Source organism: Solanum lycopersicum, chromosome 7 (assembly GCF_036512215.1).
Source record: "Solanum lycopersicum chromosome 7, SLM_r2.1".
Taxonomy (NCBI): domain Eukaryota; kingdom Viridiplantae; phylum Streptophyta; class Magnoliopsida; order Solanales; family Solanaceae; genus Solanum; species Solanum lycopersicum.
In genome coordinates this window covers 68,964,197-68,990,129 of record NC_090806.1, presented here as the reverse complement: position 1 = coordinate 68,990,129, position 25,933 = coordinate 68,964,197, and the positions used below count along the sequence as shown (strand labels likewise).

Below are 25,933 nucleotides of genomic sequence, written 5' to 3'. Positions count from 1 at the left end.
CTTGTCGAACAGGGACTGGCGACATTGTGCCTCCTGGTTTAACGGAGAGTCATTATGCAGGACAAAGTGTTCACAAATCCACTGAGGCACATGACAGCAATGGGAGTAGCAGTGTTGTTCCTCCCAACTGCTTTTGTGGAATACGACAAGGAGAATTTATCTATGGAGGTTTCTCAAACAGTGGCCTGCGACATTGTGCTTCCTGGTTCAGCAGAGAATTCTGATGACTGGGACTATGACAGAGATGAGAAGAACAGGAAGAAAGCCCACAATCTCCTTCACACATGCGGTAATTTTACGAGCTCAAGAGTCGAGTGTTATTCGATATTACAGATAGATTTTTCAAACATAGTCCTAGAGTCTTATTTCATTAGTATCTACATATGTGATGCAAACTTTGCTATTGTTAATTTTCTATTATTGCAAATGGTTAAATGATACTTGCAGGAAATACAATTTTTGCTTGAAGTCAGCAGTGTGATTTACATACCTTTCTTATGTCTATTTTGTTGTGATTTATTCTAATTCTGGGGAAGCTCTTTTAGTGTGGTGTCATTATCTTTCTTTTTGGTAAAAACGGTAGTTCATATATATGATTATAGCAAAGCGGGGTTGTTGCAGGCAACAACTGAGTTCGCAGTATGGACCACCGCATGGTTACTTAAGCAGCTATTAGAAATAGAAGTTTTTCTTAAAGCGAAATAGTTCCAACTATGTCTGCCCAAACATATACTTGAAAGCAAACATTGATGGAACTATCAAAATAGTAGGGGCTCCAAAAGCATTGCATTTTGCTCCCTCTTTGCAAAGAAAGTAGTATATGTGTCATTGGTGAGCTTTTTTTTGCTCATGAAGCCAAGAACCCAATCAATCACCTTTGTGGTTTCTAATGATTCCTCCCAGACCCCTACTTCTTTGGTTGTTCTTGGTAGCTCAAGACTTGATTAGTTTAGAGTTTAGGCATGTGCATGAAAAGATATCATCGAAACTTCAAAGGTAAGTTTTATAAAGTGATGGTTAGATTCGTGGTGGAGCCACCTTATTCTCAGGGGGTTCATTCCAACTCTCTACGACAGAATTTTTTTAGGTATATATTAGATGTCGAGCCCACTTTGGTTACTTAGAGTGTTTATTTTGTCAGATTTTGAACCTCCTTTTTGAGAATTTTTGCTCCACTGTTGGTTAGATCGACTTTTTTGTATGGAACACAAGTTTCTTTCGAGTTGTTCAATAGCCCCCCACCCCACCCCCAGCCCATGCAGTTCTTTTGAATTTCGAGTAGTATTCAAGATCCTCTATTTTCGATTATATAATAAATCACTTAATTAAAGTAGATTATTTTTCCCTTCCTTTCCAAAATTCCATAATCCCTTCCCAAACCAAACATAAATATTTCGATTCATTTGGCTCTCACGCTCAATTACTTAAGGTAAATTCTCATATCTTTTGGTGGAGTGCTGGTCGATTAAAAATATCATGTTCATCAGAAGATGCATATTATGGAAATGAGGATGTAGAGGTGGATATGTGGGCATCCAAGAAGCGATAAAATTAGGAATGAGATCATATTCAGGATAAGGTGGGAGTGACATACGTGATGGACAAGATGAGGGAAGCAACATTGATATGTTTTGGACATGTGAAGAGGAAATTCACGAACACCCCGATAAGGAGATGTGAGAGATTGGTTATACTTATAGTAAGTACGAGAAGAAGTAGAGGTAAGTCGAAAAAAAATATTGGGGGGAGTGATTAAACAAGACACGATATAACTTCAAGTTATATGAGGACATTACTTTAGATTAGAGAGTGTGGAAGACGCATATTACTATATTAGGGTAGGAGATTAGTAGCTAGTGAAGAGTTGTTTTGCTTTTAGAGAGTTTAGACTTGTTGTCGTTCTTGCTTTTGATATCTATCATCATTTATCGATTACTTCGATTATCGCATTATTTTATTGTTCTTTATTCCTTTCTCATAGGTTTTCCTTGTTAGTCGTTATATTTTCTACACCATTTTTTTATACTTGGATTTGTTATCCTTAAATCAAAGATCTTTCGAAAACAGTTGCATATTCTCTATTATCTCAATCTCCCTATACTCCCGTCATGCAATTTACTGTATATGCTATTATATTGCTCTTGTGTAGGGGTCGATCTATCCTATAAAAGGGGTCCTTCTATCTGAAAGGGATTGCGAAGCCAGCTAGTTTCCTATTTCCTATCTCGTAAGCTGGTTATGCAAAGTTTGTTTGTTCATAGTAGGGCTGGCAAGGGGATGGGGACGGGAACTGTGGGACGGGACGAAGGGGGACAGGATGGAAGGGGGGAGCCCTTTGCTAAGATTCGACCAGAATCGAGATTGGCGAAACAAAAATACGTCCCATCCCGTCCCACTATATATACAGAATGGAACAGTGTTCTGCAGGACGCGACGGGGCAGAACGAGACGTGGGATTATTTAATAGTATTTCTTGAAACACCTTTAAAAGAAGAATTATAAGTTTGTTGAATATATTCAATAAAATTGGTATATGAAGGAAAACTATAAGGCAAACCACAGACATAAATCATCTTAGCTAAATTTTCGCGATCTCTTATCTTATTCTATTTACGTTGTGTTACTGGACATGTGGTTTAAAAGGATCTAATATTCCGTGAACCATGTTAGAAGCCCCTACCAATTGATTAACATTAATATCAACATCATTAACTTGAATTCCTTTTTTCTACTGGCTAAATTTACCTTCTTTATATTCAATCGGATAAAAGATTTAAGTCCTCGTTCCACCTTGACGTTCACCTTATTTATGTTTTAAAGGTTGCTTACACTTATTACAAATAACAATAAAATTTTCCTAATTAAAAATCATAAATTGCCACACAACAAGAATTTTGGAGCGTTGATACTTCACCTTCTCCCTTGTAGGACGCACTTGGGTGGGTGGGGGGGTCTACAATTTTGCTCCGTTGGATTTGTAGTTTCGGTTGAAACTTTTATCACCGGACTACTAGGTATTTTTTTAAATTCATCTTAATCAACTTCTACTTCTTGACCTGAATTTTCATCAAGATTATGGTTCATATTATCATAACGCCTGGAATTTCATGATAAAGTTGAACATTTGAATCAATATCATAAGAAGTATCATCAACATAAGAAAAATTATTTGTATTAAATCTAATTCTAGACATTGATTTAGAAAAAGTACCACCACATTTACTTTTCTTTTTTTCCTTACTGCTTTTTTTTATATTAAATAAAATTAAATAGATTACTAAAGGTGTTTGCAACTTTCTCTTTTTTTTTATCGGTATCTTTCTTGCTAAAACTCATATTTATTTAAATGTAAAGTGTAGTATAAAAATAATTATAACACAAAATATAATTGCGAAAAATAAACTATAAATATTACGAAATGGATGTACCAAACGTCTGTATTAATAACATATATTATAACCGATTCTTGAAGCTTGTAATTTGTTGTAACTTGTAATTTGAAATTCCAATACTTGATAGCCAATAGGAGAATTAAGGTATATGTTATGATACAATATGAAAATTTAAAAATGAAATATATATATATATATATATATATATATATATATATATATATATATATATATATGAGAATTAAATTAAATAAAAAATTAAGACTTAAGAATGAGAGGCTATAGAAAATAGATGAGAGAATAGATGACTTTATAAGAAATAATGAACGATAGTGGTATTTATAATATTAAAAATGGATTAAAGTTTATTTATTATAACGTTAGCGTTTAAATTAAAGTTTGAAAAGTAAGGGGTGTTGGGAAAGTAAAAAGGCTAAATAAATCCGTTGGGGGACCCCCCCTAGTTGTTGCCTTAACGGATAGAATTCGAAATTAAAACTGACCCATTCAACCGGGCTAGGTCGTCCGGGATCAAATAGTGAATTGTATCCTAACTGGTCCCCCTACCCTAAATCCCCCCAGACAGCGAACAGTAACGATATCGAGTCCAACGAGACAGGTTTCGAGCGGACGCGAGTCGGGGCGGACTCGACCCAGTTCCCTTGCTAGCCCTTAGTTCATAAGGTCAATGTGATTTTGGGATCTTTTATTTGCTTCGCAAGGTAGTCAAAGTTAGCTAGTTTTTTTCATCAAAAAAACATAATAGTTTAATTGTGTATGTTAGCTAATTCTTTGACGCATGACGAGATTACTCTAGCACTCTTAGTGACACACCAAATATTGATACTTTTCATTTTTCATAATTTGACTCAAAAAATAACTTTTACAATAGACTAATCAAATACAAATTACTTATTTAGAATCCCTTTCGAATTAAATTACCTAAAGATATTTTTTCCTTTAATATATATAATAATGGAAAGCTATTTTAATTTTTTTTAAAATACTTTTTTCCCCATTCGTTTTCTTTTTCTGTCGTCCTCAATTTCGTGAGCAACATAAACCCTAAATCTTAGATTCTTAGCTATTGCTTCTCACTTTCAAAACCCTAAAACCCCTAAAAGAGAGACAATACAATCGAATTGGATTCGCCGCCTCGCCGCCGTAAAGAGAAAAATGGTACTGAAGCTATTCGAGGATGACGGTGATGAGCTGGACAAGATTGAGATTAACGAGGAATTCGCCCGCCGGTACGAGCACAACAAGAAAAGAGAAGACTTGCAAAAGCTGGAAGAGTTGAAGAAGAAAGGCATAGTTGATGACTCCGACGCAGGATCCGATGAGGAAGACGATGAAGAAGAAGAGGATCTGGATACTTCAAGTAATTTAAAGTTCTTTGATGGTTTGCTTAAGATTAAAAAAGGTGACCCTGTTTTGAATACTAAAGATGCTAAGTTATTTAATTCTGAATCTGAAACTAATTCTGAGTCGGAGGAGGATGAAGAAAAGGAGAAGAAAGTGAAAAAGAAAAAGCAAAAGCCAATGTATTTGAAGGATGTAGCCTCTAAGCATTTGATTGAGGAGGGTCCCGAATTCGGAGACGAAGAGGAAGAGAACAAAGTGAAGACGTATAACGAGGAGCAAGATGATTTGAGAAACGAGTTCTTAAATGCTGTTAAGGATGAGGAAGAAGAAGAGGGGGACTTGTTTAAGATGAAAGAGGCTGAGAAAGATGAGGAGGAGGGTGACCCTGAGTTTACTAAGAAGTTGGATGAGTTTTTCGGGGAGGATGATAAGCTCGATGAGCAGACGGTGTTTTTAAAGGATTTTTTTAGGAAGGAGATGTGGAGGGATGATAAGGGAAGTAGTAAGAAAGGGGATGAAAAGATTGAGGAGGCGGAATTTTCGGAGGATGAGGAGGAGATTGAGAGACAAGAGGATTATGAGAGGGAGTTTAATTTTAGATTCGAAGAAAATGCAGGTGATCGAGTGTGGGGACATTCAAGGAAGGTGGAGGGATCAGTGAGGAAGAAGCCGAATGCGAGGAAGTTGCAGAGGGAGAGAAAGGAAGAGAGAATGGTGCAGGCGGAAGAGGAGAGAAAAGAGGAGTTGAAACGATTGAAGAATCTGAAGAAGAAGGAGATGAAGGAGAAGCTTGAGAAGATTAAGGAGACTGCTGGGATAGGAGATGACGGGGTTTGTTTGTTGGATATGGATGATTTGGAGGAGGAATTTGATCCAGACAAGTACGATAGAAAGATGACGGCGTCTTTTGGTGATGCCTACTATGACGGAGATGATATAGATCCTGAATTCGGAAATGATGAGGATGAACTTGAAAAGCCAGATTTTGACAAGGAAGATGAGTTACTGGGACTCCCCAAGGGATGGGATAATGTGGACGAGCCTCGTGATGGGTTTTTGTCAACTAGGGAAAAACTTCTGAAAGCTATAGAAACTGAAGGTGATCACGAGCAAACAACTGATGACAATAAAGTAAGTGCAGATGACGATGAGGCTGCTGAAGATGGTAAAAGAAAGAAGAAACGGAAGCGAACTAATACAGTTATGAAGGCAGTTAGAGAAGAACTAATGGAGGAGTATTATAAATTGGACTATGAGGATACTATTGGGGATTTGAAGACAAGATTTAAGTATAGGCCTGTCAAAGCTAAAAGATTCGGGCTTGCTCCAGCGGAGGTGCTAATGATGGAGGATACTGAGTTAAATCAGTATGTCCCTTTGAAGAAGATAGCGCCATATAGAGAAAAGGAATGGAAGGTATCCCGTTTGAAATTGTTGCAACTGAAAGATGTATCAAAATCTGACAAGAAGCCAAAGTTTGATAATAAGGAAAAAGTTGAAGCTGAGACCGATGATAGGAAAAGGAAACAAGAAGAATCTGACGGAGACACAATAAAACAATCCAGGCGAAGTAGGAAAAGAAAGAAACAAGCTGAGCATAAATTATCTATACCAAGGTCTAAGATATACTCAGGTACCGTATCAGGGTCAAACAGCAAAAAGAAGTAGCCGCCAGTTTATGGGGGAGCAGTTTTGTATTACAGGTAGTTATTTAAATTATTTTGCAGCATGTTCGTTTTCAAAGTGGTTTGTTCGAGTCATATTATTTATTTCAGACTGTGATTCTGTTTTGTGGAAGAAAAATTGTATCTGGTATTGTTTTAGTTGAAACTATCAAGTACATTTGTTTCATGATGCTGTATTTTGGAAAATTATAAAGTAGTTAGGAAGTTTAAATGTCACTATAGTTTTAAATGCCTGTAATTGTTGTAGTCTACCTGAAATCAAGTAAAAAACTAACATAGAATCCTTCAAACTGCTGCCTGTCATCTCTATTATAATAAGGATGATGATTCTGCTTTGAATTCTCTACACCTTTTTACACTGAACATTCTGGATGTATAATGGTTGTGTGATCAAAGACATGTCCTATATACCATTTATCGTAGATAGATTTGAGAATAGGTGTGATAGCAAGATCCTTTTTTTTGTCTTCTTTTCCCTGTATTGAACCAACGTAATGATATAGAGAAAAAGAGACCCTTCACTCACACCAATAGAATGGAAGGACTAGAAAAGTATATTTTTGGTAGTTATATGTGTATTAGAATAGCATAGAAATCTACTTTTTTTTCCAGAAAAAGAGTTGGGTATCACAGCACTATATCAAACAATAGATGGCTAACGGATTAATTGAACATCAAGTTTGCTATGCATTAAGAAGAATCGATTGTTGGTTGTTTTGTTTAGTAGAATTGCCTCAATTCATTTACTTAACTATAAAGCTGGTTTTCATTTCTGTGCAACTCTCATGTACTAAGTTCTTCTCTCTGGCATTGATTGCAGTTATGAAGCAAATTGCTGATAACAAAGGTAGATATCGGAGAGTTCATGTTGTAGCTTTTTGAAAGATGCAGATACACTTCACCTGTGCAGCTTAGTTTGAAAAAACGCGTCTGAGTTGCTGAAGTCCGTTGCCATGCTTGAGGAACTTATTTGTTGAGTGGTAGGAGCTAAGCGTTTTAACAGGACGTTCATATTTATTGGAATTTTGCAAATCGAATTTCCTTCTTTTGCCAATTCTTACTAAGAGTGTTGAGATGAACCATGTACTGGATTACTCATTTTGTTCCTAAAACAAAAGGATTTTGCTAATCCTTGTGTTTGTTCTTTACAACCACCCCCTCCTTTTGCTACTTGTTAATGACAAACTTGTGGTTTACCCCTTGTGTTTGCCGTAGTAGTCCATGAGGTGATTTGAGAACCATGGAATCTCAGGTTGAATCTCAGGTTCAAATTCGAGATGAACACACTAGGTATCATCATTGCAAATGTTAGATTATCGTTTGTAAGGTTGAGAAATATATGCTACTTGTTAATGACAAACTTGTGGTTTACCCCTTGTGTTTGCCGTAGTAGTCCATGAGGTGATTTGAGAACCATGGAATCTCAGGTTCAAATTCGAGATGAACACACTAGGTATCATCATTGCAAATGTTAGATTATCGTTTGTAAGGTTGAGAAATATATGCTACTTGTTAATGACAAACTTGTGGTTTACCCCTTGTGTTTGGCGTAATAGTCCATGAGGTGGTTTGAGAACTATGAATCTCAGGTTTAGATCCGAGATGAACACACTAGGTATCATCATTGCAAATGTTAGATTATCGTTTGTAAGGTTGAGAAATATATGAGTAGACATTAGACTCGAGTCTGAATTCTACCTAAATTTGATAGCATAAATTTTTTTTACACTGTCAGTACATATAAAATAAACTCTCTTCATGAACACACACCATACCATCTTCAAATTGAGCAATAACGATGCTAATGCATCAATATAAAACCAAAACTTGGACTAAAAGGGAAAAGAAATGGTCACATTTACTATCAATTTTATTAATTGCATAAAATTGATAGTAAATGTTTGGCCTAAATTATCCTGAGATTAAAAAAAAAAGATTTTTGCTCCACTTATTAAAGCTCAAATAGTCACTCCATCACTACGCTCCTGCTATAATAGGTTAAGATACGTTAGTAACGTAAATATTTTTTATATCATAGGTTGTACTCGAGTGAAAGTGAAATATTTGATATTTTAATATATCACTCTTTTATATATTGATCGAATATATACGAAATGGGGTCTTTTTTATATACTTTTGAATAGTACTCACATTGTAAATGTTTTTTATAAATTGACATTTCAAATTAAGTTAAAGTCAACAAAATGTATTATTTCCATTTATCCCCGAAATTCTTGGCTTTAAAGTTTAAAATCAAAACAAATAATTTTTTTTTAATTATTTTAAAAAGAAAACATTTTATTTTTTTTCATTTCATTACAAAAATATGTAAAAAAGCAATGCATTTCTTGTTGTTTTTTTTTCACCTCAGAAACAGGACTTAAAAGAGATAAATAGTCTTTTTCTCTTCTTTTTTTTTTCTCCGGTGACCGTCGCCGCACGGTTCACCGTCGACGGGAAAATTAGGGCTAATTTTTGGGAATTTTCAAAAAATGTTCTAATTTTCCAATTGAGAATTTTGATGATAGTGTTCATGAGTATCTGTTGGCATTATTTGAATTCGTTTCGAAAAAAAAAATAACTTTCAAATTAGGTCAAAATTTCAGGCCAATATATTGTTGATGATTTTGAGGAATTTTATTTGTGCTTAAGATATGATATTAGGTAGATTAGTGAAAAGAGATTGGCTGATTTGGTTTCCATGTTGTATGACGATGGATGATAACAATCAAATTAGTTCTTTGGAAGATAGCATCATTCATCAATACAAAAGCGCCAATTCTCAAGCACAATTTGCCAACATTTCTCTTAAAACTGGTAATTTTTATGCGTTTTTTCCTCACAATCTTTCGTAGTGTAAGATTGTTTGCTCTATTGGAAACAGCCTCGAAAAGGTATGGTCTCCAGACCTCACTTGTGGGATTATAGTTACTGGACATTTTGTTGTTGGGGTTACATTTTGCAATTTGTTATATGAATTCCTCTGTTTTTTTATGTGTTATATTATGGGAAATGTAATGAATTTACCTTGGAATAGGGTAGTTTTGCTCTCCGTTATAAGTCGTTTGCGTGTTTGGCGTTGATAAGTTATTGGACATTGACTTTAACAAGCTCCAATTTTGTAAGATTATACTGGATTTGTTGTTATCGTTTGACTGTAATGAGTTACAATGTGGAGTAGGTAGATTGTACATGTCAAACTACTTACAAAAGTGTCCAGGTTTACCTTCTTCTATATGAAATATCGTAATTTACTCTCATTTAGATGTCATTCGTGCTGTTGTTGTTAACGAATTATTTGGTCCTCGAGTTTAATGAGCTCTAATGTGGAGTTGGTAGATTGTACATGTCAAAATACTATAAGAATAATGTCTAAATTTACCTTCTTCTATGTGAAGTATCATCATTTTACTTTCCTTTATATGTTATTCATGTTGTTGTTGTTGTTAACAAACTATTTGTGGAGTAGGCAGATAAATTCTACGTGTCAAAATACTTCAAGAAAAATGTCAACATGTACCTTCTTCAATACTAATATATCTTAACTTTACTCTCCGTCAAATGTCATTCATGCCCTTCGTTAACCAGTTCCAATGTGGAGTGGGTAGATTCGACGTGTCAAAATACTTCAAGAAAAAGGTCCAAAGTTACTCCTCTTCCTTTGAGATGTGCTCATCAAATTCGAGATGTAACTATTTGCTAACAACATGCGTATGAATGATTAGTAAGTATAATAAGGGTAAATTTAGACATTTCGTAGAGTAGAGGAGTACTTTTATACTTTTCCCTTGTATTATTGATTTGATGGTCCCCCTTTTATGTTAACCCACAATTCGTTGTTCATTAGTTTTTTTGTTGAAACCTTGCAAATGATTAATGAACACCGTTCACTAATATTGCTTTCGATCAAGGCATTGACAATTGTTTGTTTTCTATTTGTGCAAAATATTCAGATAGCAGCAGAAGGAGATACATAGCTTCAGAAATAGAAAAGTTTGGAAAAGGGAACATTTCAGCTCAAGCCTTCACGTTCCGTGAGTTGTGTCTTGCAACTGAAAACTTCGATTCTGAATGTTTGCTTGGTTCAGGTGGGTTTGGGAAAGTGTACAAAGGCCACATTAAAAGCAAGAATATGGTACTCTCCCTTCATTTTGTTTGTTTGAAAATTGATAAGCTTTCGTCAACTCTAAAAGAAAACAAAGGGGAAATGATTTAACTATTGTTTTTCTCATGTTGCTTAGGCTGTTGCTGTGAAACAACTTGACAGGAATGGTTTCCAAGGAACGAAAGAGTTCCTTGTGGAGGTCCTGCTGTTGAGTCTTCTCCGTCACTCTAACCTTGTCAATTTGATAGGATACTGTTCAGACGGTGATCAGAGAATATTAGTTTACGAGCTCATGTCAAATGATTCTTTAGAAGTTCATCTTCTTGGTATGCATTCATATCCGACCATCTCCAAATTTCGTTAATTGAAGAACTCAAGTTCGAAACCCCTTGCCGGCGAAAGCAAGGGGTTTGTCTTCTGGGTCAAGCTTGTCGCACCGGGCTTGCCTAGTGCGGGTTTCCTCTCCTATGTGGTTTGCGAGCTATTGTATAGGAGCAGGGGTTTTACCCTGTGTGTACCCAAAGGGTAGCGGTTGCGGGTTCCCAAAATAAAAATAAAAATATGCATATCCAATTATCCATTCAATAACTTGATCAATGAGTGTCATTCACAATAATATAATTTCCCATTGTTTGGCAGAACTTGGTCCAGATCAAAAGCCTCTTGATTGGTATACAAGGATGAAAATTGCAACCGGAGCAGCAAGAGGACTTGCATACTTGCATGAAACGGCTAATCCTCCCGTGATTTATCGGGACTTTAAATCATCCAACATACTTTTAGATGAGAACTTTGATCCCAAGCTTTCTGATTTCGGACTTGCCAAGCTAGGACCAACAGGTGACAGTTCTCATGTGTCCACCAGGGTCATGGGAACTTATGGTTATTGTGCACCTGACTATGCTTGCACAGGTAAATTGACCATTAAGTCCGATGTTTATAGCTTCGGTGTAGTCCTTTTAGAAATAATCTCAGGAAGAAGAGTCATCGACAGCTCCAGACCCAGCGAAGAAAAGAACCTCATCAAGTGGGTAAGTTTCAAGAATTCAATGTCGTTTCATTTTATATGACACGTTTTCCTTCCTAATATGTTAGTGCCAAAAGTGTTTCTCTTTGTTACACTCCGTGCCTAGCAATTATGAACCTATCTTTATTTGACAAATTGATGGACAGGCACGACCACTGATCAGCGATAAGAAGTTGCACTTAATAGCAGATCCATTGCTACGAGGGAACTACCCGAGGAGGGGATTGGATAAAGCTCTAACAGTTGCAACAATGTGCCTGCAAGAGGACGCCAGTACGCGACCTTTAATGAGTGAAGTAGTGACTGCTTTAGACTATATATTGAATATCAAGAAACACGACGATGATCACAAGGAGGAAACTGCAGATGATACTTATAAATCTCCACCTGCATTGCAAACTATTACAAGTCATGTCGATCGTATTGCAAGTAATAAACCTAATTGTGTTAGAGAAAGATACTAATCCGTTTTCCGGGCACGAAACACTTGTATTTCTGAGTGTTTTTCTGGGTTTTGTGTAGTGTTTGTCAGTATGAATGTCCATAGATTTCTTATATACAGGTCATCGAGTTTACATTGATAATGTAAAAAAATTTTACACAGTCTGTCGGTGTATAACTTAAATACTTAGGGAAATCGGATCAAGTACACTACGATCATCCCCAGACCTCATTTTTGGGATTACATGAGTATATTCTTATTGTATTTTGAAGAAAAAAAAGTTAGTATTTGGATTAGATCTTGATAAAGTATATGTTTATTTGTAAGAAACTACTCTTTTGGATTATTGTTTACTATTTATTTCCCCTTATATTAAAGTTCAACAAATTCCCTAAAAACTATATCAATTTTGAAACCTGAATAAATCCAGAGCTTGATTAAACTAAATTAAACTTCACAAATAAATTGGCATGTATAAAGCAAAATTATCTTAGTGCAAATTCCAATTAAATTCGGGCTCCCAACAAAATTTTCTCTGTCTCCAAGGCTCAAATTCGAGACCTATAATTTAGAATAATGTACTATCATCAGTGTACCACAACTCATGTTGATCATTTTGCCTTTTACGTATAAATAATATATATAAATATAATACATAAATTTATTTATTTTATCTAAAATAATATAAATATTAAACAACAAAACAATAAAAATTCCCCACACATATTTTCTTAAAGTTTCTCTTTTAAAACAATTGTATACTAGATAATCCCCTAAAATATTAAATGTATTTTTTAAATCATTCAATAATGAAAAACTTCAACAAAAAGTGATTAATAATCTAATCTTTTTTTACATAGCTCAAAACATATAATTAGTGAGACTAATGAGCTTTTAAAGGCCTTATTTTTGTTGAAGAAAAAGGGTTTTAGTGGACTCCTCAGCTACTAAATACTCCATTTTTTTTCTCTTCTATCTCTCTGTCTCTCTCTTTCATACAGAGTACTGATTGTGTTTGTTGTGTTCTTCTTCACCATCACTTGCAGACAAACAAGAAATTAAAAACCCTTGTAAAACCCTAAAAAAAGATTCCAACTTTTACAGTTTCAACCCCATTTTTAACTTATTTTGTTTATTGTGTGGTTAAAGTTTTTAAAAAATTAAATATTTGTGAAGTTTATCAACACGGCCGCTCAGTCTCCCCTTTTGAGCTGCACTAGCAATAAGCTAGTTGGCAGAAGAAGTAGAGCTACTGCTGCTGTGGCTATGGCATTTTTGGGTCTTTCTGTTCAATCTTCCCCTTTTAAACCAACTTCTTATGTTTGGTTTTCTCCTCATTCTTTCTCTTCTCGTACTTTTTGGGCTTCTTCTGGTAAAGCCCTTCACAGGTTTGACTCTGAACCTCACTAAAGTTGCATTCTTTATACTTTATGTTATGTGATTATACTGTTGTTTTGATAAAGTTTCTGTCTTTACACTTTAAAACTTCTTGTTCTTCTGTTTTACTGGTGTTTTGGGAGTTTTTCCTGTGTGGGTGCTTATCTTTTGTTTTATTTGGTTACTCCTTGTCCACTTTTGGATTTCAGGGTGAATAATACTATTTGGGTTTCTTGTCCTTTTTATGTTTAAATGCTTGCTGAAATGAGGTTTTGGTGTAGTTGGATTTTTATGAAGGGTTTTGATGATGTACTGGACTTCATAATTGGACTATTACTGGTATTAGTATTTGTTATAGCCTGTCTCTGTATGGTGAGGGTGGAGTTTGATACTCTCTAGACACTTGGAATCAAGTCGAGTGATGCTTTTGTACTCCCATAATACCTCTTTGATGCTGAAGTTTTAATGAACTAATTTAGTTGCTTAATAGATAGTCTCTGGTTCAATTCCAAGCAGAGGTGATTTCTTGTCATTTGTCCAAGACTAGGTGGACGAAGTTATACAGTACCTGTGCTTATGGGTGGTAGCAGGTACCTCACGGAATAAGTTGAGGTGCACGCAAGCTGGCCTAACACCATGGTTATTAAAAAAAAGTACTATCGTTGGTAGTTGATAATACAGTTTGGATGAAGATGATGGGCAAGTCAATTATCAGTTTTTTAAGGGGTCGATTGGTACGAGGGAATAATCTCGGGATAAAATGCAGGAGGTTAGAAGTACTAATTAATTCGGAATCATTTATCTCATCATTTGTACTACAATAAATGAGATAAGTTATCTCATAATATAATGGGGTATCCCAATCCGTGGGATAACTTTGTCTATCCCATCTGGCATCCCCCATACCAAACAACTCCTAAGAGAAACGTCAGGTCTCAATGGAGAAATATTCTAGTGCTGTTTATTAACTTCTATTATAGGTGGGGCTCCTTCTTATTCTCGTTCTTTGTCTTGTCTTATAAGCTAGAGTGATAATATAAAAGAAGGATCCTTTCTGGCACGATCTTTGTATGATATCATAAAATAAGAAAATGCATGCAGGAAAGAGCTAGAACAGCCCCGAAATCCCTTGTGATTACTGTGGAGGGTGTCAATTTTGTGTTTATTATGGAAATTTGGAACGTATTGGTGATTACGAAATATCGTCTAATATCTTTTTGAAAAGATTGCCATTTGTTTTCTTCAAAAGAAGAGGAATTTATGCTTCTTTATCCAGTACTGTAATGCTGATATTATTCCAGTTAGATATCTGTGAAGAGTTTTTGACCATGTATGATCTGATGAATGGGGAGAGAATTGAAAGCATAATGCCAGCTATTTAATGTAGTTTGTGAAGTCCCAGTTTATAGCTAATTGATTAAACCTCTCATTATTTTCCGATTACAAATTGAATATCATTTGCAGGGGGGAAGATTGCAAAACTCGGAGTATAGAAAATGCATCTTCCAGCTTAGCGGTGTTTGGCGATCCCATTAAACAAATATCAAGTCATGAAAGGAAGTTATTCTCTAGTGGATTACAACAGAAGATTGAGGAAGACAGTATTTACGGATGGAATGCTGAAATTGATGCTATTAAAGCTCTTAAAGCAAAAAACGCTTATAATAGTTATAAAAAGATTTCAGCGGCAAATTGCAGTGTTAGCGCCTCCATAGATCGGAAGGTGAATGATGAAAATTCTGATGTTCCAATTGAAGTCAATACGAGAATGATGCGTGAGCGTGTTACCTCTAGCTATTCAGCTACAACCTGTATTTCAGGAGGCAGCTTATCTTCAAAAAGCAAACCACCTCATAACCCTAATAGAGGAGAGAAGAAAGACGTTGGGAACTGGAGAGAGTATAAAAAACATTTGCCTCAACTATCTGTAGGTATCAACCATTCAAGAAACAATGAAGTCACATCAATAAATAAGGTTGATGGTCCTAATGTATCTCATTACAAACCATTATCAAAAGGTTCCAATCTTAATGGGCAATTATCAAGCAAAATTGTAAACGCCAAATTCGAAAAAGCAAATAAACTTTGGCAGGGTAATGCATCTAATCAAATAAGAGACAGTGTGAATGGGACTGATACCAAGGTGGTTACTGTCAAAGCAAAAAGTGTTATCCTGGAGCAAGCAACTATCGAAAGGGAAAAGAATGCAGTTAAATCGGTGGCAACTGATTTTGTGAATGGAAATGAGGCTAAGATTGTCAGTGATAAAGGAACAGGTTTAGATCAGATTACCCTCCGTGAGAGGCTGGGTGCAATGTATGAAAAAGTGCATATAGTTGACAATTTATCTGCAGCCAAGGAAGTTGTCAGCAAACTTACAAGTCAGTACAAGCATCTCGTCCATGCATGTGATACTGAGGCATGTATATGTTAATTTTGTTTGGTTTTTGTGATTTATTGGGAATCTGCGATTTCCATGCACATAGAGAATTCTTCATTTGCTATTACATTTGTTGTTCAACCACTTTAGAACTTATTGACCCTTTTTGATCATTCATACATAGGTAGCGAATATTGATATCAAGCAGCAAACACCTGTTGATCATGGAGAAGTTATATGCTTCAGTATTTATTCTGGACCAGAGGCTGATTTTGGTGATGGGAAATCTTGTATCTGGGTAGATGTTCTTGATGGAGGTGGCAAGGACCTATTAGTCGAATTTGCTCCGTTTTTCCAAGACCCATCCATCAGAAAGGTAGCCCTTTTATTATGTATCTTTGTTTGGGTGATTGACTGATCGTTGGTCCTCTAAATTCCTTTACCATAGCTGTCCATTGAAGATCTTTGTTCATGCTTGTTTCACGTAAAGTCACTTTCCGTTTCACGTAAAGTCACTTCCCGCATATCATACCATTAACATACAAATTATAATATGCAGTTGTTTATCTGTAGGTCTGGCACAATTATAGCTTCGACAACCACGTAATAGAAAATTATGGGTTTGAAGTATCTGGTTTTCATGCTGACACAATGCACATGGCACGACTTTGGGATTCCTCTAGGCGAATTTTGGGTGGTTATTCATTAGAGGCACTAACAGGTGATTCTCATGTCATGTGTGATGCTAGACTAGTCCATGCTGAAAGGCTGTTCCATGATGAAGGTCTGTTTGGTAAAATATCTATGAAAACTATCTTTGGTCGGAAAAAGCTGAAGAAAGATGGAACTGAGGGTAAAGTAATCATGATTCCTTCTGTCGAAGAGTTGCAAAGGACTGAACGAGAATTGTGGATTTGTTATTCTGCATTAGACTCCATCAGCACATTGATGCTTTATGAGAGCTTGAAGAAAAAACTATCTAAACGGATCTGGACATTCGATGGAGTTCGTAAAGGATCTATGTATGAATTTTATGAGAAATACTGGCGTCCATTTGGTGAGGTTCTAGTTCAAATGGAAACTGAGGGTGTGCTGGTTGACCGTGCCTATCTTGCTGACATTGAGAAAGTCGCTAAAGCTGAGCAGCTGGTTGCTGTGAATAGATTTCGTAACTGGGCAGCTAAGTACTGTGCTGATGCAAAGTACATGAATGTTGGAAGTGACACACAGTTGCGTCAGCTGTTTTTTGGTGGCATCCAGAATAGGTATAAAGCTTTCAAAGAAGAGTACTTTCTTGCAGAGCAACATAATTAAAATTGTTTTTGTGTGTTGAATAACGTGCATTTTACAACACATTTCTCGTTCATCTGATACTGGTTGCCCAAATAGCATCCCCCTCTGTAATCTTACACCAATGTGGATATTATTGATTGTTGCTGTATGCAAGTCATTTATGGTGGAGTAGCTGTCCTTGGAAAATCCAAATGCAAGGCCAGACAGGGGGAATAAAATATGTATAGCAGGTGTAGTCACCACATGAAGAACACAGGCCATAATGCAGTCATGCTTTTACTGATTTAACATAATTCCACCATATAAGTGTTATTTAATATAGTTAGGTTTAATTGCTTACCTAAGGTACATGAGAGGTGTGAAATATATATTGCCAATACTCAAGGCTTCACAAAAGTGGAGGGAGTTGAGGAGTCAAGTATAGTGCCTAAATCACTACACCAAAAAACCAAGAAGTACAAACATCTATATTTCAATCTCTGTGTTGCTTCTATGCAGATTTTGCCTGTGCGAGAGGTGATGGCATGCTAGTGCATGAGATTCAACTTTCGAGGATCTTTGTTCTTGCTGCAGTCTTAAAGTAGTAATTTGCAGATGCCATTTATACAGCTACATTGAAATAGAGTTAACCTCTGGAGTTTTGCAGTTGCAATATTTTACCCCACTGTATAAATTTTAACACCCTAGAATGAGGAGACAGTTCACCTAGAATGCTAGCCCCATTTCAGTCCAGATGATATGATATGGGAAATGTCACTCTAACTTATCTGTCCATCATGCTTCAAATCTCAATGATATTTTTTCTTTGTGCTGTGCATCTAAAAGTTGTTGTGTCAATATGTGTGCTCAGATCAATGGTTGTTGCTGAAATATTTGTTGGTGACATTGAATCTTTCCGCATACCAGCAATGAGAGGAAATACTACCTCTGTCCAACGTCCCATAATTAGAGTTCCTTTTCAAAGGCTTTGGCAAATTTTGGTAGTCCCTTAAAGCAGGGTCCGGGGGGGGGGGGTGTAGAGTGTACACAGATATAGGTTAATTTGTTTTCTTAAAATAAAATTTATAGTTTTATAAGCTACACAAAATATGCTAGAGTTTGCAAATTTTTTTCATTCCAAAATGCTATGCATCTTAATGATTTAGTCAAATTGTTCTGTCCTTTGGGTCTGAAGTAAAAAAGTGATCATAAATTTGGGATGAAGGGAGTACAAACATTTTCATTGCCTGTATGGACCAATATAATTATGAAACTGTTGTTAGCTTCCAAGTGAGAAGATGAGTTTTTTCCAACTCTGAGCAGTATAGACAAGTTCTCAGGCTTCAATTGAAGATATCCTTAGTGAGTGCTATATTTTCCCTTTTACAATTTGACTTAGGGTAATGGCAGCATATAATGTCTTTAGTTTCTTCTTTTCCTTCACATTGCTTCGTGCTTATTCAGTCTATAAGTACCTTTCCTTTGATGTTCTTTATCTTCCCAAAAATAATTGCTTTACAGAAAGAATGTTGATGAGAGTCTACCAAATGAGAAAGAATTCAAAGTTCCGAATGTTGATAAAGTAATTGAAGAAGGAAAGAAGGCTCCCACCAAATTTCGTAAAATCCATCTACATAGGATTTGTGATCCTATCAACACTGAGATTTTCACTGCCAGTGGTTGGCCTTCCGTTAGTGGAGATGCTTTGAAGGCTCTCGCTGGCAAAGTTTCTGCAGACTTTGATATTTTTGATGAAGTGGATGGCAATGCTGAGGAAGTTCCTGAAACAAGCGTTGATGAAGCTTTAACTACAAATAACGAAGCTCTCAGTCAAAATCCAGAAATTTCAGCTTATGGAACAGCCTACCACGCCTTTGGAGGTGGGCAGAAAGGAATTGAGGCATGCCATGCCATTGCAGCCTTATGTGAAGTTTGCTCCATAGACTCTTTAATATCCAACTTTATCCTCCCCTTGCAGGCAAGTTGCTTTGTGTTTTGTATATAATCTTTCCTCATGGAACAACCTAAGAAGTTCGGGCAAGTTTTACTTGGCTGTCAAATTTGTTTGTTAATCTGCTACCAAATAATTGTTTTTACTTCTACTTTTATTTTATATGATTGTGGTATGTGATGAGTTAAAATGGAGAAGCGTGGTGAGTGAGGATTCATATAGGTGACCCCAACACTTGTTTAAGACTGATGCATGGTTGTTGTTTGTTGTTGCACTCAGCTCGCGCGGGGTCCTGGGATATTTAAAGGAGAGAAAGAAACTAATCCTCAACTGATTGTTTAAAATAATTTTTCTACTGACGTAATAGTATGTGAGAATGATATTTCCTTAAGTTACATGATGATACATTAAGAATAGTTAGTGTTTCCTCTCATTTATGAATAACTGAAATTATTTACCTCGTCTGTGGAAGCTTTTCCCAGTATTAGTAAAATTACTCATCAATTATGTATTTCTGAGAATTTTTTTTGCCTCGGATGCATTTTGTTTGAGCGACAAAAAACTACCCTGACCTAGTTATTCACGGCTCACTGTTTAATCAGGCCTTAGTACGGATTATTATTGTTGCCTCACCACTGTTTCAAGGAGTCTAGGTGTTCAAAATCGTTGAATGAGGGTTTTCTATAGGGCAGGTTACTCAAGAGCTTTCTTTTGGACTCTTGATTGTGATAGGTTAGCAAGGGATTGGAGATGGAAGTAGCCAACAGGATGTTTGGTTGAGGTGGAATGTAGAGTAACCATAACACCATGGAAGATGGTTTTGAGGCAAACTGAGTTGTATCTTTCTATGCCGTCATGCTTTTTTCCAAAATTGATGTTTTGACTAATTTGTTCTCTAAAGGCATTTCTCTTTCTATCTCAGGGTCATGATGTGTCTGGTGAGAATGGACGGATTCATTGCTCCCTGAATATAAATACTGAAACTGGGCGCTTGTCTGCAAGGAGACCAAATTTACAGGTTTATTTCCTTCACTGACTTCTTGATTGTCATGCATTTTGATTCTCAAATATGCTATCAGCTACTGGTTTATCTTGTTTTAGGTGTCGACCACCCACAATTCTTTTCAAGTTTTGATATAAACCCTATAAATTTACTAAAATGTTGTAAATGTTCTCCTTTATCATTAATTGCGCTCATGCTGTATTACATGGCTCAAGTAAAGAGAAATCAAGTAATAACTTCAATGGTCATCGGTCATCACTTATGTTCCATTACTTTACTAGGATGATGTTTCAATGTTTATTTCTTTGGTTTACAGAATCAGCCTGCTCTTGAGAAAGATAGGTATAAAATTCGCCAAGCTTTTGTAGCTGCAGAGGGGAATTCCTTGATTGTGGCTGACTATGGGCAGGTATCTAGCTGCTTACTGGTTATAATAGTTAGTATTTCTTGAATTGCTTGCAAAAAACTAACAATTTTCTCGAAATTAGTTGGAACTTAGGATTCTTGCACATCTTGCCAACTGTAAGAGCATGTTGGGTGCATTCGAAGCTGGTGGAGACTTCCATTCAAGGACTGCCATGAATATGTATCCTCACATCCGTGAAGCTGTTGAAAAGGGGCAGGTACTTCTTGAGTGGCATCCTCAACCTGGTGAAGACAAACCACCAGTTCCTCTGCTAAAGGTAACTGCAAACACTTATTGTGGATGGTGAAACTTTCATATTAATATGCAAGACAGGATAATTGTCGGATACAGTATTATACACCTGGTCAGCTACTTCCATGAGGGAAAATTCCACAAACAAGAATTTTAGTGCAAGAAGTTTGATTGAGTGGGATTTTAATGCAGTATAATGCAAATTTCTTTTCAGGATGCTTTTGGCTCTGAAAGAAGGAAAGCAAAGATGCTCAATTTTTCAATTGCGTACGGAAAAACTACAATTGGACTCTCTCGCGATTGGAAGGTACTTCAGCATCTTTGAGACAATTTTTTATATTTTGTGAATCTGACAATATCTATTTAATTACCTTGATTTTTATAAATATAGTTTTTTAGGTCTGTATGAGCTGAATGAATACTATTCATACTCAGGTATCTGTAAAGGAAGCAAAGGAAACAGTTGAACGTTGGTATAGTGATAGAAAAGAAGTGTCAGATTGGCAAGAACAACGCAGATTTGAAGCACGTGAGTTCGGATGTGTTCACACACTTCTAGGACGAGCACGTTGGTTTCCGTCAGTAAAAAATGCAACCGGATCCGTTAAAGGTCACATAGAACGAGCTGCTATCAATACTCCAGTGCAGGTCCATCTTAATCCACCTTCACCCGTTTCCTTTTTTGTGTGTGTGTGTGTGTGTTGCCATTGTCTCTCCTCTTTCCCTTTTTTCTTTTTGACAAGTTGTTTGCGCCGGTTTGTCCCCATGTACGCCAAGCTGACTTCTGAAGTTTTTGACAGGGAAGTGCTGCAGATGTCGCTATGTGCGCGATGTTAGAGATATCAAAGAATGCACGACTAAAGGAGCTTGGATGGAAATTGCTTTTACAGGTTTACCTTACGTTGCCCTTTACTGGATTCAGCTCATTTAGGAAAAGAAAAAACAAATAATAACAGAAAAACTGTACTCTTCTATCATATATGTGTTGGTACATCTCTGGATATCTCTCTCTGTAGGCTTCACCTACGATTTTCGAGCTCAACCCTTAAGTTTAACCTCATGTTGAGTTTGGAGAGACACCTCAATTACTGTTAATTCCGGTGATAGGTGTTGGACTTTTACCATTTTGCTGTGCTTAACTGCAGACAAAAAGATTAAAGATTGTTTTTCATGCAATATAAAAGGACATGACACATTTAGAATTTTATGTTTGCATAGCTTAGAATTATTTGTTGTATGCGCCTTGCAGTACCAGTTGATTGTGTGCGTCATTTGACACTGTACTTGATTGTTCGTCTTGGAACAGGTTCATGATGAAGTTATTTTGGAAGGACCAGAAGAATCTGAGGAAGAAGCCATGGCAATAGTGGTTCACTGCATGTCCAATCCTTTTAATGGGAAAAATATTCTCAGAGTTGGCTTATCTGTCGATGCTAAATGTGCTAAAAACTGGTATTCTGCCAAGTAGATGGTGGATTTCATCAACAAAGATACGCAAACTTCTATCAACTCGGCTCCTTTCGCTGCATTTATTTTGTGCTTTGAAGTGTATAGAGTTTAATCTAACCCAGTCCAGTGTGTCACCGCAAACAGATGATTCTCGCGACCATCAAACTATAACTGCCTTCCTCCCCTCCCCCTTTTTGTGTCATGTAACCTGCTGCTGTACTCATTTTTCAACAGGTATAGAATAGCCTAAGCCTGTAGAGACCTTAATTTGTGTAAATGTAACCTCTTTTTTTTTTTTGTGTATTTCTGGTTAAGTTGTATGTAGACTTGGTTTTCGTAACAAAATCTTTGTAAATTTGCTCCTTACCATTCTGATGATGTATTCCCCATCCTATCTGTGTAGGTATGTATTTACTACTTCGTATTATTTTATTGTAGTTACCGCTCACTTACATATATTCTTTTTTTGGACTGTTGTCTATCGCAAATAGTCTCTCTATCTTTGAGATAAGGTAAGATTTGAGTCTATTTTGTAAATCTAGCTAAGTGTATGTTGGAACCTTAAAAATGTAGTTGCTATTTAGGGATTCTTTGATTAATTAACAAGTAATTTATATAATAATGTGGAACTATACCACGCAAACTATATAACAAAGAAATTATTTAGCAAATACAAGGAATTAGTGGAGGACCAAACACTAATGATATTTCAAAGTTAATTACTTTTGTAAGTGGACATTAGTTTATTAGTATATTATGCTTTTGGTGGAGAATTTTTAAATTATGCACAATATTGTGTCTATCTATATATTTCACTTTACACGAAGATCGTAGACATAACTTTAAGAAACGATTCATTAAAGTAAAATTTCATAAATGAATTTATGAAGTTTAAATCTTTATTACGTTAAATTATAAGAACAATTTACTTTGAGAAGAATTCATAAAGTTCAAATCTTTACATGAAGAATTGATAAAAGTCTAAAATTTACAAATTTTAACAATCAAAAAAGTAGTTCTTCCCCACATTTGAGGCAACAAAAGGTGTGGGTAGGGCCCAACAATTTACAAATTATTGATGAATCATAACACAATATGCTTTTCTGCAGAGTGACACAAAGGGGGCATTGAATATTTGCTGTCAAACCCCTCCATTGACAGAGGGGACTTGCTCATCTTTATCAGGTAAACCTTTTTTCAGGGCTCCAATGGCAGCTTTTCTTTTCTTTGTTGTTTCATTGGATTTCAGTCCAAGATAATATCTGCTTCATTGACTTGTCAAAGTTTCAATCTTTATGGTGTTTTCACATATTTTGACCTGCTTCTTGTGATTCTTGAGTATTAGTTATATGGGATATATGGATCTTATTGCCCTTGTCAAGTTGTTGCATTGATTGAAAACTTGGAGGACTTTTTATGTTTAGGAGGATTCAACTTGTTTTTGCATTTTCAAGAATTTGTTTAGTGAGTGTCAAGACAGTTAGGCTTTTTAGTTTTCCCTTTGTGATGTTGGGTTTGATTAGGTAATTTATCCTAGAATTCCTCCGTCTTTAACTAGAGGTCTTTGCTATGTTGACTTGCCAAAGTTTCAATCTTTGTGGTGTTTTCAAATTTTCAACTTCTTTTTGTGATTCCTGAGTCTATGAAACTTGTCAAGTTGATGCTTAGATTGAAAACTTGGAGGACTTTTTTCTGTTTTAGGAGGATAAAAGAATTCCTAATTTCAAGGTTCATTTTGCATTTTCAAGAATTTGTCAAGGGATGGTTGGTCAGGAGAAAGAACTCTTTCTGTTAAGCATGATAGTTCTTTGTTTTCCCTTTGTGATGTTGGGTTTGATTAACATGTTTGATTTTCCATCCAAGGGTTGTGGTGGAATGGGAAGGATCCCTCCACCCTTAAGCAAAAGTTTCGGGTTCAAGTCCTAGGTATGGAAAAAGTCTTGCTAGGGGATGTTTCCTCTTTAAAGGGGCCTTATGCAGCGAGAATCCAGATTAGTCGGACCGAACATGAGTACCTGACACCGGGTGGAAAACTGAAAAAATGTTTCATGTTCCATCTTTTAGACATGTCTAGTCTGTTTCAATCATAAGAATCAGTATAACTGGTGTAGATGCCCCTTAACAAAAAATCCAGTATGACTCCCTTTGGCTTTTGATCTTTTATAATCTAATAGAATATTTACTGGAATATGTCAACCAGTGAGCTTTATTTTCTCTTATTTATGGTTTTCAGGTCCTTATTATGCAGCTTTCTAAAATTATTGTGATTTCTCTTCGAATGACTTTACTTCTAGGTTCCTCGTCACGATTATAGATATTTCTGTGTTCGTTCCTGATAAATTTAGGAAAGTGGCGTTTATGTGACTGTTCTCTGAGCTCTTTTGCTGTGCTGTTTCTTAATTGACCAGATTTTTAGTCCATATATATAGGTTCATGTCAACTATGATTGTATGAAGAGTTAGATTCACAGTCGGACTTATGCACGTATTGGTTGTTATTTCACAGGGTTTATCTAAATATCTGGTAGAGCAACCTCGGAATATCTGGAGAGAATTATGGTTCAGACATTAGAGACCATAAGGGGTGGTGGAGGTTCGATTAAAGTTGGAACAACTGGTACGATCAGTGCCCTCATGTCAAGAGAATTAGATTCAAAACCATCTGCTTCTACGACATCTGTACCACGTAGGTATAGGTCTCCTACTGTTTGTTCATTTGCTGCTGGTGATGCAACCAGTCCTAAAAGAACAAAGCCAAGAACATCAATCGATAAAGCTAGCAGCAGCTGGGCATCTGAAGATCATAAAAATGACTCCGAGATAATTAGGAAGGCGAAGCAGTACTACAATTGTAGAACTCCTCAACTTCCAATACTAGAATCAGAAAACATTTCAGTAGATGGAACTCCTATTAGGAAGAAACCTGATAGAAAGGGACTGGCGTTAGTTGAAATCGTGGACATAAAATGTGGTAGTTCGGGAAAAACACGTGCAAACCTTATGAAGAATAGTCTGAAGAAGATAAGCTTCTCAAAACTTTCTGAGAGCCCTGTTTAGGCATGTGAACCTTGTAAGTCGATCAAGAAATTGCTTTTGGGCGATCACATTCTGCAACTTCTACCACAGAACAGATGCTGGTTATGAGCCTACTGCTCCCATTCTTTTATTTGTTTTATTACCAACGAAACAATCCAAACCTTTTGTCTCGTCTAACTGCTAGCTGAAGACACATCTGCAAGTTGCCAAAGGTTGCTACACAGATTATCTTGATGGCCTATTTTCCAGGTTACTGAAGTTATCGATTCCTTGCAAGACAAGGCGTTCAATTGTGCCTCAGCTGCCTATTTCAGCTGTAGAAACTTTAGCAGTCATCTTCTCAGCAACTATAAAGCGTAAGCTGTTATGGCCTGTGTAATGTTTGAAGAGATATCATCCTGCCTGACATGAGAGTCGGTCATTTTGGTTAGGTTCATGTATTTTTTTGCGCGATTTCTTTGACATATCTTCTCAATGTGATCAACTGGAAAGTAATGTAATGAAAAATTGAGCAGCCTGGCAATCACCTTATTCATGTGTTGTTAATAAAGTTGCTCAACTTTTAACTGCATTTGCATTCAGTTAACTTCATTTCAACACTGACAACTGTTTTACTCTACTGTCACAGTTTTTCATACTATGCCACCTAACAACACGGTCTCAAAAAGAATAACACATTATTATTCTCGGCTCTCCCGCCCGATGATGAAAAAAAAACTGTTTCACTCTACTGTCAGTTTTTCATACACGTCTCAAAAAGAATGACAAATTATTTTCAGATCGAAAAAAAAT

At 36.2% G+C, this 25,933-nt stretch overlaps 3 protein-coding genes across 12 annotated transcripts; all 3 read left to right on the top strand.

Moving 5' to 3' along the window:
* Positions 1–4,274: 4,274 nt before the first annotated feature.
* Positions 4,275–7,571, top strand: LOC101252507 (uncharacterized). Its single transcript, XM_004244086.5, has 2 exons — positions 4,275–6,460; positions 7,263–7,571. The coding sequence occupies exon 1, from the start codon at positions 4,569–4,571 to the stop codon at positions 6,423–6,425; it is 1,857 nt and encodes a 618-aa protein (XP_004244134.1). The 5' UTR covers positions 4,275–4,568; the 3' UTR covers positions 6,426–6,460; positions 7,263–7,571.
* Positions 7,572–8,640: 1,069 nt separating this feature from the next.
* On the top strand, positions 8,641–12,346 carry LOC101253104 (probable serine/threonine-protein kinase PBL23). 2 transcript variants are annotated; one of them, XM_019214807.3, is made up of 6 exons: positions 8,793–9,259; positions 10,031–10,166; positions 10,396–10,577; positions 10,684–10,873; positions 11,187–11,578; positions 11,721–12,346. In XM_019214807.3, the coding sequence occupies exons 2-6, from the start codon at positions 10,160–10,162 to the stop codon at positions 12,036–12,038; spliced, it is 1,089 nt and encodes a 362-aa protein (XP_019070352.1). In that variant the 5' UTR covers positions 8,793–9,259; positions 10,031–10,159; the 3' UTR covers positions 12,039–12,346. The 2 variants fall into 2 exon arrangements, with proteins under 2 accessions (XP_004244136.1, XP_019070352.1); XM_004244088.5 differs by lacking the exon at positions 10,031–10,166 and having other exon boundaries at positions 8,641–9,259.
* Positions 12,347–12,824: 478 nt separating this feature from the next.
* On the top strand, positions 12,825–25,712 carry LOC101252794 (DNA polymerase I B, chloroplastic/mitochondrial). Of its 9 annotated transcripts, none has more exons than XR_011210912.1 (14): positions 12,825–13,404; positions 14,858–15,812; positions 15,958–16,149; positions 16,347–17,038; positions 18,567–19,023; positions 19,919–20,014; positions 20,316–20,408; positions 20,488–20,682; positions 20,872–20,964; positions 21,093–21,305; positions 21,458–21,547; positions 21,964–22,509; positions 23,216–23,291; positions 24,612–25,712. XR_011210912.1 is itself a non-coding variant. In XM_004244087.5 (12 exons), the coding sequence occupies exons 1-12, from the start codon at positions 13,283–13,285 to the stop codon at positions 22,123–22,125; spliced, it is 3,360 nt and encodes a 1,119-aa protein (XP_004244135.1). In that variant the 5' UTR covers positions 12,825–13,282; the 3' UTR covers positions 22,126–22,562. The 9 variants fall into 9 exon arrangements, 4 of the variants coding, with proteins under 4 accessions (XP_004244135.1, XP_069143664.1, XP_025887946.1 ...); XR_011210913.1 differs by having other exon boundaries at positions 12,916–13,404; positions 14,858–15,816; positions 15,962–16,149; XR_011210910.1 differs by having other exon boundaries at positions 12,940–14,373.
* Positions 25,713–25,933: the final 221 nt, after the last annotated feature.

Bases quoted from the DNA above. Each gene is read 5' to 3' on its own strand.
- LOC101252507 (XM_004244086.5), top strand. From the start codon at position 4,569: ATGGTACTGAAGCTATTCGAGGATGACGGTGATGAGCTGGACAAGATT.
- LOC101253104 (XM_004244088.5), top strand. From the start codon at position 9,097: ATGATATTAGGTAGATTAGTGAAAAGAGATTGGCTGATTTGGTTTCCA. The intron at 10,578-10,683 runs GTACTCTCCCTT...CATGTTGCTTAG, and splicing joins ACATTAAAAGCAAGAATATG to GCTGTTGCTGTGAAACAACT. The intron at 10,874-11,186 runs GTATGCATTCAT...ATTGTTTGGCAG, and splicing joins TTTAGAAGTTCATCTTCTTG to AACTTGGTCCAGATCAAAAG.
- LOC101252794 (XM_026032161.2), top strand. From the start codon at position 14,243: ATGGGGTATCCCAATCCGTGGGATAACTTTGTCTATCCCATCTGGCAT. The intron at 17,039-18,566 runs GTATAAAGCTTT...ATTGCTTTACAG, and splicing joins TTTGGTGGCATCCAGAATAG to AAAGAATGTTGATGAGAGTC. The intron at 20,015-20,315 runs GTTTATTTCCTT...TTTGGTTTACAG, and splicing joins CAAGGAGACCAAATTTACAG to AATCAGCCTGCTCTTGAGAA.